Source organism: Hypomesus nipponensis, chromosome 2 (assembly GCF_054491055.1).
Source record: "Hypomesus nipponensis isolate SF chromosome 2, ASM5449105v1, whole genome shotgun sequence".
Lineage (NCBI taxonomy): Eukaryota > Metazoa > Chordata > Actinopteri > Osmeriformes > Osmeridae > Hypomesus > Hypomesus nipponensis.
This window is the reverse complement of record NC_140362.1, coordinates 9,851,941-9,874,240: the sequence shown is the minus strand read 5'-3', so window position 1 is coordinate 9,874,240 and position 22,300 is coordinate 9,851,941. Positions and strand designations below refer to the sequence as shown.

The window sequence follows — 22,300 nt, the reverse complement described above, 5'->3', positions numbered from 1 at the left end:
CCCAAGAGTGCCACTGGCTCTCTGGCGCGTCCATGATAGCTTTCCAATGTGTGCGGGACTCGGTCGGCCACATGCCCTCAGATGCTTCTCCACGGCCTACCTCCCTGCCTCTGCCTCTCCTCTGCCTCCCTCTCTGTCTCTACCTCTGTCCTACCAGACCCTGGAGACATCCTGGTTGAACACAGAACATAAGGTCAACCCAAACAGGTCGCTATAACTTTGCCGTGTGGTCGAGAATCAAAATGAGTCACTGTACCGTACCTGTCCACGGAAATGTTGAGCTTTCCAGATCAACAGTAGCGCTTTACATGCAAGCAGCATTGTGAAAGAGAATATATGAACTATTAAACCAGGTAGGAACTGTTAAGAGCTGTAGTGGGTGTCCAATGGGGAGGATATCGTTGATCTTCTGCCCAATAGAGTTGCTGTGACTTGCGGACAACAGCGCCAGACCATAATAACCCAATCTCCCTCCTACTCGACCTCAGCCATCATCCAACAACAACAAACCCCTCCACACCGTCCCAGTAATTGTGGAAAGAACCACCAGACTCAGGTAACGGCTTTAGAGTGACAGAGTAAACGGAAATGAGTGGTTTCTGGGAACTCTATGGAGAGCGTCAATGCTTCATAATGTAGATGCCATACTAAAGAGCATGTCTGTCTTTCTGGCGAGCATGTTTGTCCATTTGCTTGCCTTCCTGTCTACCTATCAGTCTGTCAGTCTATAGTGCCTAACTTCATTACCGTGCATAGCTACTGTATCTACATACTCTCTGAATAAGAATGAAAATGTAAATTATTGCCTGCCTGCCTCCCGTCTGTGTCTGTCTTTCCACCTGTCTGCATGCGTGCCTGTCTGTCTGTCTGTCAGGTGACGTTAGAGGATAATCTACTGTTCATGTCTGATCTCTATAACAGGCCGGTTCTGAAGCGGGGAACGGAACTGTTTCCTCCCACAGAACCCAGATCAGGTTCCCACCCGCCCACACACCCACCCACCCACCCACTACACACACACACACTTAAACACAGAGATCCGTGAGTGCAGTTTAGTACTCTAACCATCTCTTTAAGGCCTGGTGTTGAAAACAGCTCAGCTCTGGTGGACCAGGCCGACTCCCCAGAGTCCACCTCTCTCTTTCTCTTTCTCTCCCTGTCTGAGTTTCCATCTCATCATGAAACACAGATGCTGCAGGCCGGCGAGCACTCCAGCGGGCAGGCCAGGGGATGTGGGGAGCTGGTGACTAGAGCTCCTGGTCTAGACGCCTGTTCCCTGGGGAGGACTGGGCCGGAAAGGACTCCTGCTGCAGGTCTGTCTCCCAGACCCTGTGCTGGAGCTCTCTCCCTGGACCCTGGCGCTGGAGCTCTCTCTCTGGACGCCGGTCCAAAGCTCCTGTTCTTGTCTCTTTCCTGGATCAAGGTTGGATGGATCATCCTCTGTGGGTAGAGGCTAAGGGGGAGCTGGGAGCTCTACTGCTGCCAGGACCGGCAGGAAGTTCTTAAACTGCAGACATGGAACGACAGGTGGCTCATTTGGCAAAGCGCCTCACACCACTTTCCTCTGCTCGCCACTTCCCTCCCAACCCCAACCCCCCCCCACGACCCCCGCACCTCCTTCTCCTAGCCCCCCGAAGAGCACACCTGTGAGAGTGCCATGTGTCCCACAGCCCCAGAACCCCCCGCCTTTTCCCCCTGACCTCCCACACCCCCCCCCCCCCCAGCCTCCTTCACTGGCCAGCAGATCTCTTTGATGGCTCCTTTGTGTCAACATTCCTCCAGTCAGAGCTCGGCTCTAAAGCTGAGTTTTCATTGGCTGTTAAAAAGACATTTCCGCTTGCTGCCGCTGTGGAGGGCCACTGTTATGTGCGATGTGTCACTCATCTGCTCTTGTTGTTTCACACCATATTCAGTCCTAAAGGTCTGTCATAAAAAATACCTCTATATTTGTGCTGTATTATAGGTCATCCTATGTGGTAATGTACAATGTCAAGTCTTTTTTATTATATCATCTTTTTTCAGTGTGACACATGAATACAGTGGGTGATGATAATTCTCTTCACTCACCAATTCATAAGACTGTTTCCTCCCCTTGGTGAGATGAGCAACTTTAATGTTGCTATACTGTCACCTACTGGTCAAAGGTATAAATATCAAACCCACATCCTCTCCAGTTCTTTCTTTCTTCCCCACCTCCCTCACCTTTCCTTCACTGCTTCTGTCATTGCATTTGCTGTCTGAATCTGTTCACTCTCCTTGTCTTCCTCTCAACCTCTCCCTCTTACCTCTCTCCACCCCTAGTTTACAATCTCGTTCAATCGGAACTCTTTCTCATACACCCATGAACACAACACACCCACACACACACACCACCACACACACACATACACAATCCAACAGCTGCAAGCGTTTCATCCTTTTACAAGCCCCACAAAGTGGGAGACTCTTCAGGTTTACAGCTCTCCAAGCCAACGTATACATCTCCAACTTCTCATCCAGCACATGTGGTGCTGCAGAAGTCCACCCATGCCAAACAGGCAGCCAGCAGGAGCATAACAACAACACCCTGATCTGATTTCAGAGACACGAGTCTGGAGAGTATAAAAGGCCTTCTGCTGCACTGACCCTGTCTCTCTACCCCCTGTAGGATATTAAAGGAGGAGAAGAGTACACTTTAGACCAGTACACTCCAGACTAGTACACTACAGACCAGTACACTCCAGACTAGTACACTACAGACCAGTACACTCCAGACTAGTACACTACAGACCAGTACACTCCAATCCTGTAAACTCTAAACCTGTATACTCCAGACCAGTACACTTCAGAACTGTAGGCCTATACTCCAAACCAGTTTACTCTAGACCAGGATACTCCAGGTCATCCTCTCTAATAAGCCCTGAGGTTTAGAACGGGAACATTCTCCACCGGCTGTCAATCATTGGCTTTAATAAAAACAAAGTATAACATTGCGGTCTTGCTCGCTCTCCGTCCCCTTGGAGAATTAGAACACGAGGGTGTCTGCGGAACTGTGAAAATCTCCCACTTTTACGACTCTCAACCTGAACGCTGGAAAAGCCAGTAGGACTGTAGACAACATCTGGAGCACATTAAAGCAGCCACCTGGACACTGCCCAATCCTGAAATTAAAGTTAGGTATTATAGAAAATGAGCCTGACAGCAACCCCCCCTTCCTCTAACATGTGGGCCTCTCTCACTCACTCACTCACTCACTCATTCACTCACTCACTCACTCACTCACTCACTCCCTCTCTCTCTATACGTGTTTATTCAAATCTCCTAAAGGAAAAACAGACCATAACCCATAAGATATTACCTTAAATTTATTGGCTGGCCCCATTGGCTCTGCTCTATGATGTGAATGAGCCATCCAGTCATATGAATGTCTGGAACTCAACACACACTCGCATGCACGTTTACCACCAACACCACCCCCTTCCTCCGTGGCTACTGAGTGAAGCTGCTCTGGCCCAGGGGAAGCTGTTTTCCTACAGAAGCCCCAACAGCCCCCATCATCCCTTTCTAGGTCTTCATTCCTTGTTCACCTACACATGGAAAAGACATTGCAGAGAGAGATGTCTTCTTCCATCTGAGTCCTAGTACACACGCACACTGCACACACAGAGACACACACACACACATACACACAAACACACAGGTTCTTCTCATCTCAATCTACACCAGGACAATCTGTTTTTCTTATGTTCTCTTCATCTCTTCAGAATGTTTTGGGTTAATTTCGGAAACACATACAAAACAAATAAAATCATAAACATTTATCTGATATCATTGTGCCAAAACGTTCATCAAAGGGATTATTCTAACCACTAGCAGTTTGGCTCCTAATATAACGTTGTATCCGTTCGATCGTTTTACAATAAATTGCATGGCTTATCCCTGATTGTCCAATTAACTCAAGGTAAACAACGTACCCTTTCTTTCTCAAAGTGAAAACGTACACGTTAGGTTAAACACAACAAGCATAGCCTATCCATTTGAATTAATTGCAGCAAAATTCTGTAACGTTGAGGTTTTCCTGGTTTAGAAAGATAACCTAGGGGGCTGTGCACATTCGTTTCCTCTTGAGCATTAAAAGAAAAAGCCTCAACACAACGACCGCCACCACTTCATCTCCAGTATTACTACCAACTGTTTCGTACGCGTTCTGCGCGCTCACCAACCGACTTCACTCCTGAGCATTAACACGCACTTGGCGAGGTGAGTCTCTGGGTCAGGATGACATTTGAAAAGCTTATTAAAATGTGTTTTTTTCTTAATACTTTACACCAGTTAGCTCTTTGATCGTTACCAAGACCCCCGCTAGCGTCTCAATTCTTTTTTTCTCTCCGGAATGTGGCATTGTAGCGTTTTCGCGCTGAGATGTTGGCAGGTGCGTTAGCGTTGAGTGTCATCCTTGCTGCTTTGCCAGGTAAGCTATCAAAAAAAATATATATTTGGCGATGTCAATTGGACAAAGTAACACTTTGTGTTCACGTTTTCAAACCGCTCATTGCCTCTCCTCTAAAAATACACAGGTGCCCTTGCATGACGCACAAGTTATTTAAAGGTATTGATCTGTCTTTGTGCAAGTCTGCGTTAGTCAAGCCAGCCACTCTTCCACATTGTGCCTCATCAGTAGCACTGTAGGCTATGTGTCACTGTCTCATTGTGGCACACAGTAATACTCAACTGGATTTTTAGCACCAGGGAGTGGTAGTAAAGTAGTAGTTGAGGGTCTGTTTGTTTTGTAGATAGTAGAGAATACAGAGGGTTTGTTTGGAGTAGGTGAAGTGTGTGTGTCTTCAAGGTTGTCTAGGAAGGTGGAGCGTGACCTTTTCGCGTAGGGACATCTGCGTTTGGGCTGGGACCACCGTCACACTACCGTGTCGCTATGACTACCCGTCGGGTCACACAATGAGGCGGGTCACGTGGTTCCGTGTGTCGGCGGAGGGCAAGAGGGAGTTGGCCTACCACTCAGACCCCTCCATGATTAGCTTGTCGTACCGTGGACGCATACGCTACACGGGCAGCCAGAGAAGCTGTGGCGTCCAGATCACGGGCGTGAAGCTGAGCGATGGCGGCCAGTACCACTTCAGGTTTGAGACAGACCACCCCCAGGGACGCTGGACCTCCCCTGACACAGTCACTCTGTCCGTCACAGGTAAAGGCACTGATATTAGCTTCAATGTACAAGTTTAACACTGAGATAACAGGAGAAATAAGGTACAGTACAGCCAATGAAATAACATGGTTTGTTACTGGTGCAACACTGGTAACAATACTTAATTGAAATACTGGCAGCAGAGTTGGTGGAATTGAATCTAAACCAAATCGGCTAACTAACAGTGGTGTATACCTGTTTGTGGTTGTGTTTTGTGTGTTTTTCAGACCTCCAGGTTCAGGTGCACCCAGCCAGGACGGCCAACATGTTTGCCCAGGGTGAGACAGTGTACCTTGGCTGCCAAGCACGAGGATGCGGGGCGCCAGGCCGGACCCTGGCTCTCTATAGGAACGGTCTCAACCTGGGCTCGCCTGACCGTTGGATCACTGTCTATAACTTTGACAGCCAGCACGCCGGCACCTACACCTGCCGGCCCATCCCACCACAGAACGTCCAGTCCCCGCCACTGGTCCTGGCAATGGGATGTGAGTGGTTGTCATTTCTGTCAATCATTGGTAGCAACATTAGCACGCTGTGAAGAACACAAGATATGTAGAAGGAATGTGTATCCCTCCATCTCTCTGTTTACTTCCATATTTTCTTCGTTGATCATTCTACCTCTCTTCTTTCTCTTGCCTTTGCCTAATTCCCTCCTTCTCTCCCCTCCTCACACAGATGCCCCCCGCTCCACGTATGTGGTGGTCAATCCTGGGGGGCCAGTGTCAGAGGGGGAGTCAGTGACCCTGACTTGCAGCAGTAACGCCGCCCCTCCCGTGGAGAGCTTCGCCTGGTTCAAGGACCAGGAGAGTGGCAGCATCCCGGACAGCTTCAGTCCCCAGCTCCTCCTGCCCAGGGTGGCACACACCGACCACGGGGAGTACTCTTGCGTGGCACGCAACCCTCTGGGCACCGAGCGCTCCAAAGCGGTCCTGCTCAGCGTCAGCTGTGAGGACACACTCTCTCCCTCACTGCCTCCCCACAGCTAGCCTGATCTGAATTGAGGCTCACTCCTAACAGCCATTGCTTTGCAGCTAGATGTTACTAACTTGGTTTGAGTTACACTGTGTTGTTTATGTTTTTTATTGTTAAAAAAGTCCAAGATAACATAGTCAACTGCCTGTTCTGTGTGTACGTTTGTGTGTGTGTGTGTGGGGGGGGGGGGGGCGGGGGGAGAGAGACAGAGTGAGAAGGAGAGAGAGAAAGTGGTTACTTCAGTTCAGTCTCTCAACTTCCTTAACCAGATATAGGCCAAGCTATGACTAACATATTTCCAACAGAAAGAAACCTGCTGACTGCATCACATCTGACCACAACAAGAGATCCCTAATTAGTTATTACTTTCACTGCAGTTAAGCCATCTATGCTAGCTTAAAAAGAATTATGAAATAAGTATAATGGTCAGTATCTACATGCAGGCCATGCAGGCTATGATAAGGTTTTACAGCTGTCTTTTCTTTGCTGGTCCAGATTCCCCAAAGGGCACCAGGGTTCTTTTCAGCCCTCAAGGTGACATCAGAGAGGGCTCCCCTGTCAACCTGAGCTGTAGCAGCCAAGCCCGGCCCCCTGTGGACCGCTGGGCCTGGTACAGGGTGCTGGGGGATCAGGTCTGGGCCAAGGGAACCAGACAGAACCTGTCCTTCCTCAGTGTGCGCTCCCACCACGCTGGGCAGTACTACTGTACCACCTGGAATCGCCTGGGGCACCTCACCTCCCCGTTTGCCTCCCTCACTGTGCTCTGTAAGTACTGTTGACATACTGCTGTTTGTTGCGGTTTACTTTAAGTACTGCTGACCTATTGCTGTCTGTCTAAATATATTGTGTAATGACTGCTATTTGTGTGCTCACAAGTATTGTATACGTGCAGTGTCTGTCACAGAGAACTCATGAGGACTAATGTCTCTTAAGGTACTCTGTCAATACTACTAACAAACATTTGTTTGGGACAATTAATGGCTGGGATTAATTATGTCTTATTTTTTGTTGCCATCACCCTGGTATCTTTTGCATAAAAAATACTGGTCAAAATGAAATGCATGTAAATGGTGTATCCTCTGGTTAGACAGTAGGTCCCATCTGTTCTGTGCTTCCCTGTGTTCAGGTGAGCTGAGCCTCTGTGTGTTCAGGTCAGGTTCCCAGAGAGGAGAGGGGAGGGGTTGGTCTCACCTCTGTCTGCAACAGGACACCCACACCTCCCTCTGTCCTGTAGGGAACTAATCAATCCACCATCAATACCTCTCTCCCTCCCTCACTCTTTCTTTCCTGTACACTCCATTTTCTCTCTCTCTTTTCCTCTCCTTCTTACTCCTATCTCTCATTGGCTGCCTATCTGTCTACCATGATCCCATGTCTCTCTTACCTGCTGTCACTCCGTTTCTGTTTCTGTTATTACTTGTCTTCCTTTATTATAATCCCTCTCCTCTCCTCCCCTGTCCTCCCTCTCCTCTCCCTCCAACTTCTCCCAGACCCTCCTAAGAACACCTCCGTGCTGGCCCGTCCCTCCGGTGTGGTGGATGCGGGTCGGCCCCTCACGCTGACCTGCAGCAGCCAGGCCAATCCTGCTGTGGATAACTTCACCTGGCACCGCCTGGGCTCTGCACAGGCCTGGGGAACCCGATCAGGCTCCAGCTACACCTTCCATGAGGTTGGCCCCGGGGAGAGCGGACAGTACTACTGCGAGGCCCGGAACCGCATCGGAACCCACAGCTCACCCATCCTCACTGTCAGGGTCAGAGGTCAGCTCCTGAGAATGCTGGGATTGTAAAAATGTTACAATTTATGTCTTTCCTTTATTTCAAACTTCAATTTTATATGGAAAACAGCCCAACAGTGTTAAATGGTGCTCTGTTCTACGTGCTAAATTGACAGATTCAGTCAACCTTTGAATCAGAATCAGAATCAGAAAGGATTTATTCGCCATTTTATTCGCCAACAAGGAATTTACTTTGGCAGGGAGGTGCATACATTAAACCTATAGGAATATTGAAACTTAAATATGTGGACTAAAACCTAGTTTATACTTATGTCGCCGACACTTTTGAAAGGGTCGCCGACGAAAAGAAAAAAAGTGTCGCTCAGGCTGCTGCATTTATACTTCGGGAAACAGTCGCCTGTACTCAAGGTTCGCGTGACGTAAACGGAATCATTTTACTGTTACATTCGTAGCTATGGTTACATTGTTTATGCTTTACCCTAGGTGATCGATCGGAGAAAATGGCTGTAGCTAATTTTGAGAGACATTATAAAGGTGTGGATATGTTCTAACTTGCTCTGCCAATCTCTCCTATATTCCTTCCATCTTAAACAGCTGTTGAGCGTTCACTAAAAATTCAAAACAATGCAGTCAACGACGCGTGCCGTCTATCTAGCCAATCACACTTGCACGACACTATGTGACGACATCAGCGCCAGTAGAAATTTCTCCTGGTAGGCGACACTTTCAAGCGACGGTTAAAAGTGTCGACCGTGACGCCATTTCTGTCGGCGACCTTTTCAAAAGTGTCTGCGACCTAAGTATAAATTGGGCTTTACTATACAAAAGGAGCAAAGTCTAGCTAATACTAAGGGGGGTCTAGCTAATACTAAGGGGAATCAAAAATAAAAATATAAGTAGCCATAATTTACAATTTAACCTAAAAATACAAAAAAATACAGATAGTGCAAACGATACAATAGTGCAAAATGCAATTTGCAGGGTGTCATTGTGCAGAATGTGATTTAAAGTCAGTGTGAGTCCTTGGCCTTGTTAAAGTGGCCAACAGCCGATGGGAAGAAACTGTTCTTGTGGCGTGAGGTTTTGGTCTTGATGGACCGCAGCCTTCTGCCGGAGGGGAGTAGCTGGAACAGGGAGTGTCCAGGGTATGGTTAACCACAGCACTAGGGAAGGAAAGTTGCCTAATTTGACAAATCTACTGACACAAACACAACTACTGATCTTTTAGGACAAAAAAATCAATACAATTGTTTGTCCATTTGTTATATGACCTAATTTAGCAATTGCTTGACCCTTGTAACACTCATGACTACTTGTAACCCCCTTCCCTCCACTACACAAACGCAGTTTGCTAACGTCTCATGATCTTGGTGTTACTTCTGCTTTCTCCTGTAGTTCCTATCGGTCACTACCGATAGGAACACACTGGAAAGGACTAGACGTCTGATCATACAACGTGATCAAAACATGATTATCACACTGTCTGTCTGTCTGTCGGTCTGTCTGTGCCCTCCACCTCTCTAATTCGAAACCCTTTTGTACTTCCTGCTTGGCAGGACGTCTGAAGGTCATAGCCCTCGCATCGGCAGTGGGCGTATCCGCAGGACTCATTACTCTCACCGTGGCGATCATGATCAGGTGACAGGATGGAGTCATTGCTAAACAAAAAATAAAGCTCACTGTCAATACAATAGGGTTAGAAATATTTATAAAAATCTAAATTTTCAACCACTTAATTTGAATTTCTCTTTAGTTTCTGAACGGAAATTGATCCTGAGCCAGTTGAATTCCCTTCAATGTGTGACTGTTTGTATCTATGGCATTACTGGGTTTCTGTCTTTTAGTAAAAACATGCACCGTGTAGACATGGAGTCTCCAGAAGAAATCAAAAAGGTACGAGTCTCACTTCTTCAACGGTCTAGAGATTTCTCTATTGAACTGATTGCAGATCTTTGTTTTCCCCATCTCATTCTCTGTCTCTATAATGATAGTCGTAGATTTCTCTCTGTCCTCTGCCCTGTGTGTGTCTATGATCCCAGAGAGCATCTGTGACAGGTGACACCCTTTTCCAGGAGTCTGTCCAGCAGACGTTTCATCTCAGGCAAAGCAACATGTCAGACATCCCGGTATGACCTTAAGAGGCAGACAGAATACATTGGTTATTTACCTCATGTTTTTATCCTGTGAAACCTGGGACACTTCATATGTGATCTGTTACTCAATTATTCTTGTGCTTTTACCTTATTTGTCTTGCACTCTGAGGTTCCCCTTCCACCTTACTTTCGCTCTTTTCCTTTGTGTGTTTGTGTGTCTTTGTGTGTGTGGTATAGGAAGAGCCGGAGGAATTCTGTGAGACCTCCCATCCCGCCATTGTTCCCTTGAAAGATGCTCCACCCATCACAGAAGCAGAAAGCTCTGCCCTCAACTACATTACTGTACACTATTCTAGAAAACCCAGGTACATACCTCCTTCACCTACCCTTCTCTTTCCTACCTTCTCAACCTGGTTTCCTTCTCTCATCGTCCTCATCTTCTCCTCTTCATCCTCCAGTGGCAGTCTGGATCAGGTGCAGGTCACAAAACCTAAAGCTAATCTACCACTGGAGGGAGACAGAGGTTCCAAGGATTCTACAAAAGTTGTTTACACTGTCCTGGCACAGCCTCATCAATAGAGGGCAGCAGAGGAGAATTAAGAACACCTGACCAAAGAGGGACCAGCAGCATTTCTCCCTTCTATCCCCCCACCACAGAGGATTGGAAGCCTCCTCACACACATACATATAGACACATGTTGACCTACTACGTCTAATTTACTGTCAGTAGATTTCAATTGTCTGTAGCAGCTTAAAGAACACAGCAACTGTAGCTTTACCTCAGTCTAGCCCACTGTGATTCTGTCAAATGTGTTGATGAGTCAAAGCTTTGGCTGCATGTCCATTGATAGCATGAAATGTTAGCCACACATCTCGCAGTACCTGCATATAGATTGGAAAAGAGATTGGAACAGCACAGAGGATGAGGAAGACAGTCGTGTTTGTCTTAAACAGATATGTATGGAATCTGTTATTGAACTCGTAATCCAGTGATTATGAAAATACTTCAGCCTGCTATTGGTTAAATAAAGTTTATACACGTAAGCTGTTGTTAATATGTTAACTGATTGTCTTTGTTATCTGTGCTTGACATAAATACAAGGAAGGAGACCAACTGTTATCAAGACTCATCAGTCATCACTCTCTCTTCAATTTCCTCATTATTCCTGTAACACAGTCCTACTTTTGTTTACTGAATGATTGATTCAATCATGATTGATTATATGTAATCATACCAGTAAGGAAATAGAAGATCAGTTTGAAGTGCACACTATCTTATCTAGACTGAACCCATGTTTCTTGCCTCACGTGTAGTAGCTGCTTTGTCAAATTGACTTGAATGCAAGTATAAGTTATAGTCAGGCAAATAAGACCACATATGGGGTTTTCTATTTAACTTCTTCTATTTGTAATCTGTAGAAATGTATTTCCGATTTTACAGTGAAATGGGCTTGACATGGTCCGTAAGTTACTGTGGTAATTGCAAGAAGTGGCATTTGTAAAACATCATATGATCATAAAAGATTCTCAGCAACGAAGATGTAACAGTAAGACTATATATGTAAAGCACTAAAACCCTCCCTCAGGAAGTGAACTGTGCCTAGAATAAGAGTTGAGTACAGGTGAATTCTATGAACAGTAAATGTTGGTTTCTCACAGAACTATCTTTTGAGATTTTGTTTCTGTCTGTTTCTGAATGCCTATCAATTTAAATAAATTCACTGACTAATAAAGTAAATAATTGTTAACAATTATTGTTAAAACTTTTTTTTAATAGGTTTAGATTTTTTTACTGGGGCACAGCAGATTTATACTGGGGCACATGCCCCTGTACAAAGGGTCTAGCAACACCCCTAAGACCCCTATCACATGTATGAGGGTATAAGAGTGCAGAAAGGAGTCTTTATGAAACCAGACATACAATTCATAAAAGGGTGGGTAAATGGGACCATGGGCAGTAGGCACTGCAATTACCACAGCACTCTGACAGGCACTGCACGAACACATGTCAAGTGTTTAAGGGGAAACCCGAATACCCTGCCTCTGTCTGCAGTACCCCCCCCCCCACCACCACCACGTTCTCACTTCCCGCAGCAGCAACTCTTTCGAAAAAAGATTATTTCACTTATAAATACCCGTGGTTGGGGTTTCTCAACAGATCGACATTAGTACCAGGTAGGTGGTTATAAGTTAATGATGAAATAATTAATTATTGAATAATACAATGTATTTGTTGAAGTTATGTTGAACATGAAACAAAGAAGATGAAACAAAAGCAAATCATGTGTTTATTTCTAGTATATTTTTATTAAATCCATTTGTCACAATTGTGAGCGTTTGTATGACACCTATATCTTTACGGCTCCACTGTGATGGCGTAACGAGAAAACAAACACCAGAGACAAGGCTCAAAATAAAGAAAATGCTGTATTTCTTTTATGTGCGTTCTTCATTCAACCACATCATGTTTTTAGAGAGACATCATTCCCTCGTCCGTCCTTCTTCCCCTTCCCCTTTGTTCCTCTCCTCGTTCCTCTCTTGTAGCCTCAATCAGCACCTTCAGGGTACAAACACAGTCATTAGTGTAATCCTCTCAACCTGGTCACCCTGACGACGCCTTTACTCCACCTCACCCCCCATAGAGGGCGTAGCAGGCCTACGTCCTCTTACACAATGTATTGTTTAATATGTAGGGTAGAGTGGGGTGATTTGTGCCAGCGGGGAAGTTGTGCCACCCCCTGTTTCTAGGAAACCATAGGAGAAATTGGTCATGTGACCACACATTTTTGAAGAGTCAGTCATTTTACTCATCCTGTAAAGAAGAGAGCCTCAGTGCATGAGAGGTAAACACATTTAAGTTCGAAAAACTGTTTTTTTCCTTCCAAAGTAAAATTTGTATGATCAAGGTTTTTGTTGTGTATGAGTTATAGACAAGTTTGAAAACATTTCACATGTTTTAGTGCTTTGGTAAGCTATACAACGAGTCTATATAGCTAGCATGATTTTAGCTCAAAACTGGTGGATGATGCATTTTTTCAAAAAATGTGGGATTGGGGTGATTTGTGCCAAGGGCCAAATTGCAGTCAATTTGGTCTTCATTTTAATTTCATTTTGTTCTGAACATAAATTACCTTTAAATATAATTTTTGTTTTTTGTTTTTTTACTCAATTTTGTTCTGATGTGTTCATGAAGCCATTGGCCTTGTTTAAGAAAATTGACCTTTGATACCAGACATCCCAAGTCTACTGGATGTTCCGGGAGTGTCTCGCGTTTCAATAGAGGCTCCCTGACGCCTGCAAAATGCTATACAATCTCCCGGAAATCAGGGATTTTGTATTTAGAGCAAGTGAGAGACTGTCCAATGGTAATTTCTGGTTGAGACAGGTGCATATCGCACGTCTTGATTCGGGGGGAGGGGGGGGGGGCTGATGTGCTGGTTGAGGGGGGGGGGGAAGCCACCTCCCTGAAATGAGTCTCTGCAGGTTGGGATGTCTGTGATGTACAATATGCTTGTAGAAAATCGGCCTTTGGTGTTGTAATATAACTTAAAGTAAACCTTAAATGAGTCATTTTGTATTGAACTGGTCTAGCTTTTATATAAGCATCAAAGTTTCTGAGATGAAGATATACTGTTTTACTCACAATAATCAATGGCACAATTTACCCCAATGTATTCTCTTTAAAGGCACAATTTACCCCGCACCGGGGGCAAGTTGTGCCACGAGACCACTTGTTTTCGAACTGGCACAACTCACCCCACCCCGGTCAACTGGCACAACTCACCCCACTCTCCCCTAATGATAATTTGTAGAATATGAAGCATGGTATTCTCTGTCTCCCTGCTAGTATGTTGAAACTGCTGATATTAGTCTTCTGATTGGGTCTTCTTGGGCTGTCCATTGGTGCCACAGCCCAAGGAAATAAACAATGTCTCTTTGTATGATTTATTATCATTATTATAGTTATAATTAAGGATACTAGCCACATGTGTAAACACAATGCTGTTCACATACTGTAACTTAACAATAGTGTTAGGCTTCTTTTAAATTGAAGTTCTGATCAAGGTCACTTGTTTTTGGATAATTTTAGCCTTTGGTTGAGTCACCTCAGTCACCATCACCAACAGAAATGTTTTTTCTGAGAGGCTCAATGGCTTGCAAATGACGAAGAATGGCAATTAGCCATGCTTTGCTACCCAAAATGATATTCTCCCTAGTTTTTGTTGAGAATTTAGCCTTATGTAGGAAAACTCGCCTTGATCATCATTGTATACCCACATAAAAACCAATGCTCATTCAAACCCTGTCAGGGTTGTGACCCTTTGTTGGCCACCAGAGGCCCTCGCTGTGTTTTTGGTTCTATTAATCTGTTATCATTATGACATTGTTTTCACCTGTGCCTTGTTTGTTCTGTGCTTTTTAAGTGGCTTGGATTTTTAGTTCTGTGCTTAGTTTTTCTCTCACCTGCCACAGAGTGAGAGTCATGCCTTTTTGATCTACTTGTGTTTGTTATTTTCTGCTTCCAATAAAAGGAGGAAACACATCTTTTGGAGTATGCCTTTGGGTCCACGTTTGCATTCCTGACAGAAAAACTAAGCCACTATGGACCCAGCGGCTTCAGAGTACAGGAGCTCTTTTGGAGCTCTTTTGTCACACTCTCCTGGGGCCACGTTACACATTCGCAACAGGCTTGGGTTGATTCCGGTGCAGCTGGGAATTTCATTGACACCTCCCTAGCCAGGAGGCTTAACCCTTGTGTTCTCCTCGGGTCATTCTGACCCATCAGTCATTGTGACCCACCTTCGGTTGCGACAACTTTACCGCATACAAAAACAAAGTGAAGCATTTTCTTTTAACCGTTGGGCTGTCTCAGACCCCCCACATTGCGAAGGTTAAAATACAATTATTTTTATTTGCTTTTGTATTGGGTAAAATCGGGTAAACACAACGATGGTTCGTTATGAACCTTTTGGTCATGTGACCCGAAGGCAGCACAAGGGTTAACCTCTCCTCTGAGCCCCTTTCTTCTCCCCTGGTTGTCACCGCCCTGGATGGGCGTCCTCTGGGACATGGTGAGGTCACCCATCAAACACCCCCTCTACACCTCTCAATACTTCAACACCAGGAGGAGATCATTCTACCTCATTCAGTCTCCAGCGTTTCCTATAGTCGTAGGCTACCCCTGGCTTCTTCGGCATAACCCCCATATTGACTGGTCCAAGAACACTATCCTTGAGTGGGGACCCACCTGCCATGCCACGTGCATCTTCCCCTGTTCCTCAGAAGTCTCTCTCGAGTCCCAAGAGCCTTGACCTCTCCAGAGTTCCCCCCGTGTATCATCCACTGAAGGAGGTCTTCAGTAGACACAAGGCCACCACGTTACCACCACATCGGTCCTATGACTGTTCTATTGACTTGCTCCCAGGCTCTGTTCCCCCTAGAGGCCGCATTTTTTCACTGTCCCTTCCAGAGCGCGTGGCTATGGATAGTTACATCAAGGAGGCCCTTGCCTCTGGCTTTATCAAAGCCTCTACCTCTCCTGCCGGAGCGGGGTTCTTTTTTGTGGGCAAAAAGGACGGCGGCCTCCGCCCGTGCATTGACTACAGGGGCCTCAACAAGATCATGGTCCGAAATCGCTACCCCCTACCCCTCATGTCCACTGCCTTCGAGCTGCTTCAAGGTGCCTCGCTGTTCACCAAACTTGATCTGCGCAATGCTTACCACCTGGTGCGCATAAGGCAGGGGGACGACAGGACATTATGAGTATCAGGTCATGCCTTTCGGCCTTACCAACGCCCCGGCTGTTTTTCAGGCCTTGATCAATGATGTCCTCCGGGACATGCTGAACCAGTTTGTCTTTGTTTATCTGGATGACATACTGGTTTTCTCCAGGTCTGTGCAAGAACACATCAAGCATGTCCAGAGAGTCCTTCGTCGTCTCCTGGATAACCACTTATATGTAAAGGCAGAGAAGTGCGAATTCCATGTTTCTGAGGTGCAGTTCCTAGGGTTCGTCATTAGTCCAGGTAACATCCAGATGGATCCAAGGAAAGTCCAGGCCGTTGCCAGCTGGCCTACCCCCACCACTGTGAAGGATGTTCAACGTTTTTTGGGGTTTGCAAACTTTTACCGCAAGTTTGTGAAAAACTTTAGCACAACGGCAGCACCTCTCACAGCTCTCACGAAGGGTAAAGGCTCCAAAGTCATCTGGGGCACGGATGCCGAGGGGGCCTTTCGGGAACTAAAACACCGTTTCACCTCTGCTCCTGTCCTTATCCTCCCTGACCCTGACAAGCCATTTATCGTCGAAGAGGATGCTTCGGACGTAGGAGTGGGAGCTGTTCTCTCACAGCGAGGGGTGGACAACAGGCTTCATCCTTGCGCCTACATGTCACATCGCTTGACACCTGCTGAGAGAAGATATGATGTAGGGGACCGGGAGCTGTTAGCAGTGAAACTCGCATTGGAGGAATGGAGACACTGGCTTGAGGGAGCGCCACACCAATTCCTGGTTCTTACAGACCATAAGAATCTTGAATATATCCAACAGGCTAAGCGGCTGAACCTCGCCAGGCCCGGTGGTCGCTGTTTTTCAGGCGCTTTCAGTTCACGTTGTCCTACCGGCCGGGGTCCAAGAACGTTAAACCTGACTCCCTGTCTCTGATTTTCTCACCACCGGGTCATGAGGAACCAGTAGGACCCATCATACCAAGCACGAAAGTGGTGGCCCCGGTTAGATGGGAGATTGAGGCCACCATAAGGAGGGCCCAAGCTCAGGAACCGGACCCAGGAGGGGGTCCTGCTAACCGACTCTTTGTTCCAACCACTGTCCGGTCTCAAGTTCTGCAATGGGGTCATAGTTCTCGCCTTACCTGCCACCCTAGAGTAACTCGGACCCTTGACTTTCTCCAAAGAAGGTTTTGGTGGCCCTCCTTGAAGGAGGACACTTGGACGTTTGTGGCAGCGTGCCCTACGTGTAACCAGGGAAAGGTCCCCCATCGACCACCTCAGGGACTGCTACTACCACTCCCCATCCCTCGACGGCCCTGGTCACACCTCTCGATGGACTTCGTTACGGGGCTCCCACCATCCCAAGGACACACTACTATTCTTGTAGTGGTTGACCGGTTTTCCAAAGCATGCAGGTGTATACCCTTGCCAAAGCTACCATCTGCCAAGGAGACTGCGGAAAAAGTAATAGAGCATGTGTTCAGAGTCTTTGGAATCCCACAGGACATCGTCACAGACAGAGGTCCTCAGTTTACGTCCCGCTTCTGGCGTGCCTTCTGTCGACTGCTAGGAACGACGGTCAGTCTGAGTCCAACGGACAAACTGAGAGACTGAACCAGGAACTGGAAGCCACACTGAGGTGTATGGCAGCAAACAACCCAACTTCTTGGACGTCTTTTCTTATGTGGGCAGAGTACGCCCATAACACTCTACGTTCCGCAGCCACCGGCATGTCCCCTTTTGAGTGCCAGTTTGGGTATACACCTCCACTGTTCCCTGACCAGGAGGCGGAGGTCGCGGTCCCTTCTGCTCTACGTTTTGTTTGCCGTTGCCGCCTTACCTGGAGGAAGGCCAGGCACAAGCTTCTCCAGACCTCTCGGCAGTATCAGATCCAGGCCAACCGTCGTCGTCGAGCTGCGCCTGCTTTACGTCCTGGTCAACGAATGTGGCTCTCGACTAGGAACCTGCCTTTGCATATGGAGTCTCGCAAGCTTGCTCACCGTTTCATCGGCCCTTTCCGCATTGCCAGACGATTGAACCCAGTCACCTATCGTTTGTACCTACCCAGGTCTCTAAGGATAAATCCTACCTTCCATGTTTCCTTGTTGAAGCCTGTAGTCACATTGCCGTTTACTCCTGCTGTCAGACCGCCTCCCCCGCCTCGGTGCATTGGAGGTCGGCCTGCATACACGGTGCATCGGCTACTGGATTCCCGCAGAGTGAGGGGTTCTGTTCAGTATCTGGTGGACTTGGAAGGTTACGGCCCGGAGGAGCGTGCCTGGGTCTCTTTCCGGGACATCTTGGATCCTACCTTGATTCGTGACTTTCACGAACGTTACCCCGACCGTCCTAGGAGGAACGTCAGGAGCCGTTCCTAGACGGGGGGGTCCTGTCAGGGTTGTGACCCTTTGTTGGCCACCAGAGGCCCTCGCTGTGTTTTTGGTTCTATTAATCTGTTCTCATTATGACATTGTTTTCACCTGTGCCTTGTTTGTTCTGTGCTTTTTAAGTGGCTTGGATTTTTAGTTCTGTGCTTAAGTTTTTCTCTGACCTGCCACAGAGTGAGAGTCATGCCTTTTTGATCTACTTTTGTTTGTTATTTTCTGCTTCCAATAAAAGGAAGAAACACACATCTTTTGGGTCTACGTTTGCATTCCTGACAAACCCCACGGTGGAGGGTGATACTTCTGGACATATACTTCCATTAAAGGGATCAATAGAGGAATGAAAAAGACTGATATCATTTAAGTGTTTCTCTGTCTTGAATAAGTAAAATAATATGAACCTTGAGTCTAGTATTAAACTAGATTTCCTAAACCTTTGATCGCTGTAATTCGACTCACCCTCCCCTTGAAGCCTATCTATACAGATAAGCTTCAACAGTGTGGCACGTTTTACTAATAAACAAGCACTATCAAAAAAAACTTGGTTCATGTGTATTGTATAAATACCTCAGCTTGATCATGGTTTCCCATAAGAACATTTACGTCAAAGTCTTGTGGTCACTGTTGGGTATCAAGGTAGGTAAAATAGTTCTTTAGGACGTCATTTGTTTCTTAGTTTAAACTTAAACAATGTGGTCGTGTGAAGCAATCATTTATGTTTAGGGACTGTTAAAATCCAAACCGTTCCTTAACTCCAACCCACAAAATTGTTATAATATTAGAAATATGCACTTCTGATTCTTATGTTCTGCTATACTAATTATTGTATATGTGCTATTTGTATGTTGCTGTGGATAAGAGTGTCTGATAAATCAATGAAATGGAAAGGTTTCCACTGACTCACATTCATTTTCTGAGACAGGTCCTTCCATTTGTATAAATACAAACTAAAGCAAACATGTTTACAAGCTGATGTTTATTTACTCAAGCTCTTGTGTTAAGAGATTTCCAATGTGTTGCAATGTCAAATTTACTTTTAGTATCACATATTTAAACGGAAATAACTACCTTTTCTTAATTGGATGTTTACATTTAAATAAATAATATTTTTTATATGTTTTCAGATTCAACTATTAATCTGAATATTTGGGCTTTGTTTTAGGGGAGCTTTTTATAATTTTCTATCAATTCTAAAACTTTGAACATTGAACTTGCAACTAAAATGCATTAACTTAACTGTGCTCTACGACTGCTGTGTATATAACTGGCAACTGAATAGCATGTTATAGTATGAAGGCCTCATCTTATTTGTAACATTTGCTATAATGTTTTTATAATCATGTTAAAAAAAAAAATACAATACTAACACGTCTCTATTATAAATCATGGGTTTCTCTGTTGCTACTTTGCTAGTATGTTAAAACAGGTGACTTTCTTCCTCTGGTTGGATCTCCTTGGGCTGTCCATTAGGGCCGCTGCCCAAAGTAAACAAACTCTTCATACGTTTTCTAACATGTTGTTTAGTTAAGTTTACTATTCACGTGTGCATTTCCTATTACATGACTTATGCTGTAGCTCACAGATTGTGTCATGACTAATGGGGTTCAAACACCTGATGCAGGTGCAAACTTGGGATATCAAAAAGATTTGGGAAAAACAACAATATGGTCGAGTATGAGTTTTTTATGTCTTTTACCCCCATTACTATTCAGAAAATCTTGCCCTACATGGAAAAGCTACCCAGTCGTTTATACATGATATCGGTCATGCCTCCAACGCCATTGATGGAAACCGAAATTCACAATATGAGGCTGGGTCCTGCTCTCACACTACCACTCAAGCGTACCCCTGGTGGAGAGTGGATCTGCTTGACACGTACATTGTCACCTCAGTCACCATCACCAACAGAAATACTTTCCATGAGAAGCTCAATGGGGCTGAGATCCGCATCGGAAACCATATAGAGAACGATGGCATTGACAACCCACTGTAAGATAATACAAGCTTCAGCTTCATTTTCAACAGCGGAGCAACATTTTAATTTAATGATAAATGTGTTATGTTCTCTCTCTGTTCTAATCTCAGTTACCTCCCTCCATTTCTCTCTCTTTTTCAGGGCTGGGGTCATTAACTTCATTCCAGCAGGCAGATCTCTCACTCTTAGGTGGGACAAAGGTGTAGAGGGACGCTATGTGACTGTAGTTCTACCGGGAACAGAAAAAACTCTGACTCTTTGTGAAGTTGAGGTTTATGGGTACCTTGCTCCGACAAGTAAGTATCTGTGTGTTACATTTTATACAAATTACATTATGATGTGAAATACAATTACACTACTACACATGGATCAATACACTAGGCGCCACCATGCTGCCGCTCTTAGGCCACACAACTGTGTCATGGAGAGCATCCTGAACATCTGATATTTTCATGTCACCAAAGGTCTGCCACAGAGTATGTGAGGCAGGTTATTGGTGTGTCAAAAGAGAAGTTGAGAGTAGGAGAGGTGCATCAGAGCAGTGCTGCAGAATTTATTTTTAAAACCAAAGTTTGAATAAAGGAGCATTGGACAATATCCTAGAGCAGGGGTGTTCAATCCTGGTCCTCGAGAGCCCCTGTCCTGCTTGATTTAGATGTTTCCCTGCTCCAGCATCATAAAACTTTACTGAAAAGAGAATGTAAAAGCAAATAGTAATGTGTAGTAGTGACTACAGTATAGTTGAACAAAGTGGGATGTGTAGTAATCGCAAATGTTTTTTGCACTTAATTTGTCTCAGCAATGGCCTCAGAATGTTTTCTCGTTTTCCGGTTTGTTATTTTTCCCTGCCCATTGTGTTTTCTGTCAGTCTCGCTGGGTGTATGTTCTGGTCCTGGTTTTGTCTCTCTCTCCTGGTTCCTGGTTCACTTTGTTCCTGTATCACCCAATCACTCAGCTGTTGTCTATTGTGAATGTGATTTCCCCTCAGTTTTCTCTTTGATCTTCTGGTCTCCTTCTGCTTACATGTAGGTCCACCACCACAACTCCCACCTGACAGTAAATCGTTTTAATATTAATTGTTATTTCACTACTCTAGGAGATAATTTGGCTTTACAAGGAAAAGCTACGCAGTCGTCACTCCATTCAACAGGATTAGCATACAATGCTATAGACGGGAACCCTGCCAGTAAGTGGGCACAGGCCTCCTGCACCCACACTGGAGCAGATTTGAATCCCTGGTGGAGGCTGGACCTTCGCAGGGTCTACAAAGTTTTTTCTGTTGTAATCACTAATTATGAGTCACCCGCTAGACTCAATGGGGCTGAAATTCGCATTGGACACTCCCTCAACAACAACGGCAATAACAATCCCAGGTAAACTGTGGGAGTAGTAGTCATCCAGTTGTTGTCCATTGAACTCCATTACTGTATGCCGAGTGTTACAACTTATTGTGCTTCTACATTCATGTAACTTTTCAGGTGTGCAGTAATATCTTCAATTCCTGGTGGCTTTACTCACACATTCCATTGTAATGGGATGGAGGGTCGCTACGTCAACGTGGTCATTCCGGGAAGGACAGATTATCTGATATTGTGTGAGGTGGAGGTGTATGGGTCACCCCTAAACTAAAATGTTGATAGTTCTAGTTTTCAGCTTTTTATCAGATAGTTACTCACTACTCAGTCAAATACGTTTTTGTTTTTTTTCATGTATGTATGTCGGTGAGGTGTATATGTGTATAAACTACTGGATTAACTGAATTTCCCTTGGGATGAATAAAGTATCCATTAATTCGTTAATTAAGTAACACAGTAAAATAATTTGCATGAATTCTTATGTTTACACATATCGTTTTTTACTTTAATTCCTTTTCAGAATCAGAATCAGAATCAGTAACGGTTAGGTTTTAATCGCCATGAAAGTTTGCACAGACAAGGAATTTACTTTGGCAGGAAGGTGCATACATTAAACATATAGGAATCTTAAAACTTAAATATTTCATCTAACTATACAAAAGGAACAAAGCCTAGCTAATATTAAGGGGATTTTGATAAAACAAAGTAGCTATAATTTACAATCTAAAAATACAGATAGTAAGCCTACAAAAAATACAATAGTACAAAAGATACAAAGACTGCTAATTGCAATGTGGCAAGGTGTCATCGTGCAGATTGTTATAAAAGTCATTAAAGTCAGTGTGAGCCCTTGGCCTTGTTGAAGAGGCCA

The 22,300-nt window shown here is 45.2% G+C and overlaps 2 protein-coding genes across 2 annotated transcripts; both read left to right on the top strand.

The window, feature by feature from the left end:
* Positions 1 to 4,122: 4,122 nt before the first annotated feature.
* LOC146300695 (B-cell receptor CD22) lies at positions 4,123 to 11,638 on the top strand. Its single transcript, XM_084669438.1, has 11 exons — positions 4,123 to 4,239; positions 4,387 to 5,182; positions 5,410 to 5,667; positions 5,858 to 6,127; positions 6,650 to 6,919; positions 7,645 to 7,914; positions 9,449 to 9,530; positions 9,737 to 9,785; positions 9,932 to 10,018; positions 10,223 to 10,350; positions 10,444 to 11,638. The coding sequence occupies exons 2-11, from the start codon at positions 4,936 to 4,938 to the stop codon at positions 10,562 to 10,564; spliced, it is 1,782 nt and encodes a 593-aa protein (XP_084525564.1). The 5' UTR covers positions 4,123 to 4,239; positions 4,387 to 4,935; the 3' UTR covers positions 10,565 to 11,638.
* A 7,875-nt stretch (positions 11,639 to 19,513) lies between these two features.
* LOC146300694 (uncharacterized) lies at positions 19,514 to 21,873 on the top strand. Its single transcript, XM_084704537.1, has 5 exons — positions 19,514 to 19,583; positions 19,812 to 20,088; positions 20,216 to 20,370; positions 21,171 to 21,447; positions 21,553 to 21,873. The coding sequence occupies exons 1-5, from the start codon at positions 19,514 to 19,516 to the stop codon at positions 21,701 to 21,703; spliced, it is 930 nt and encodes a 309-aa protein (XP_084560663.1). The 3' UTR covers positions 21,704 to 21,873.
* The last annotated feature ends 427 nt before the right edge of the window (positions 21,874 to 22,300 follow it).

Excerpts from the sequence above, each read along its gene's own strand:
- LOC146300695 (XM_084669438.1), top strand. The coding sequence starts at position 4,936 with ATGAGGCGGGTCACGTGGTTCCGTGTGTCGGCGGAGGGCAAGAGGGAG. Across the intron at positions 5,183-5,409 it reads AGTCACTCTGTCCGTCACAG|ACCTCCAGGTTCAGGTGCAC; the intron begins GTAAAGGCACTG and ends TGTGTTTTTCAG. Across the intron at positions 9,531-9,736 it reads ACCGTGGCGATCATGATCAG|TAAAAACATGCACCGTGTAG; the intron begins GTGACAGGATGG and ends TCTGTCTTTTAG.
- LOC146300694 (XM_084704537.1), top strand. The coding sequence starts at position 19,514 with ATGTTAAAACAGGTGACTTTCTTCCTCTGGTTGGATCTCCTTGGGCTG. Across the intron at positions 19,584-19,811 it reads CATTAGGGCCGCTGCCCAAA|AAAATCTTGCCCTACATGGA; the intron begins GTAAACAAACTC and ends ATTACTATTCAG. Across the intron at positions 21,448-21,552 it reads AACGGCAATAACAATCCCAG|GTGTGCAGTAATATCTTCAA; the intron begins GTAAACTGTGGG and ends GTAACTTTTCAG.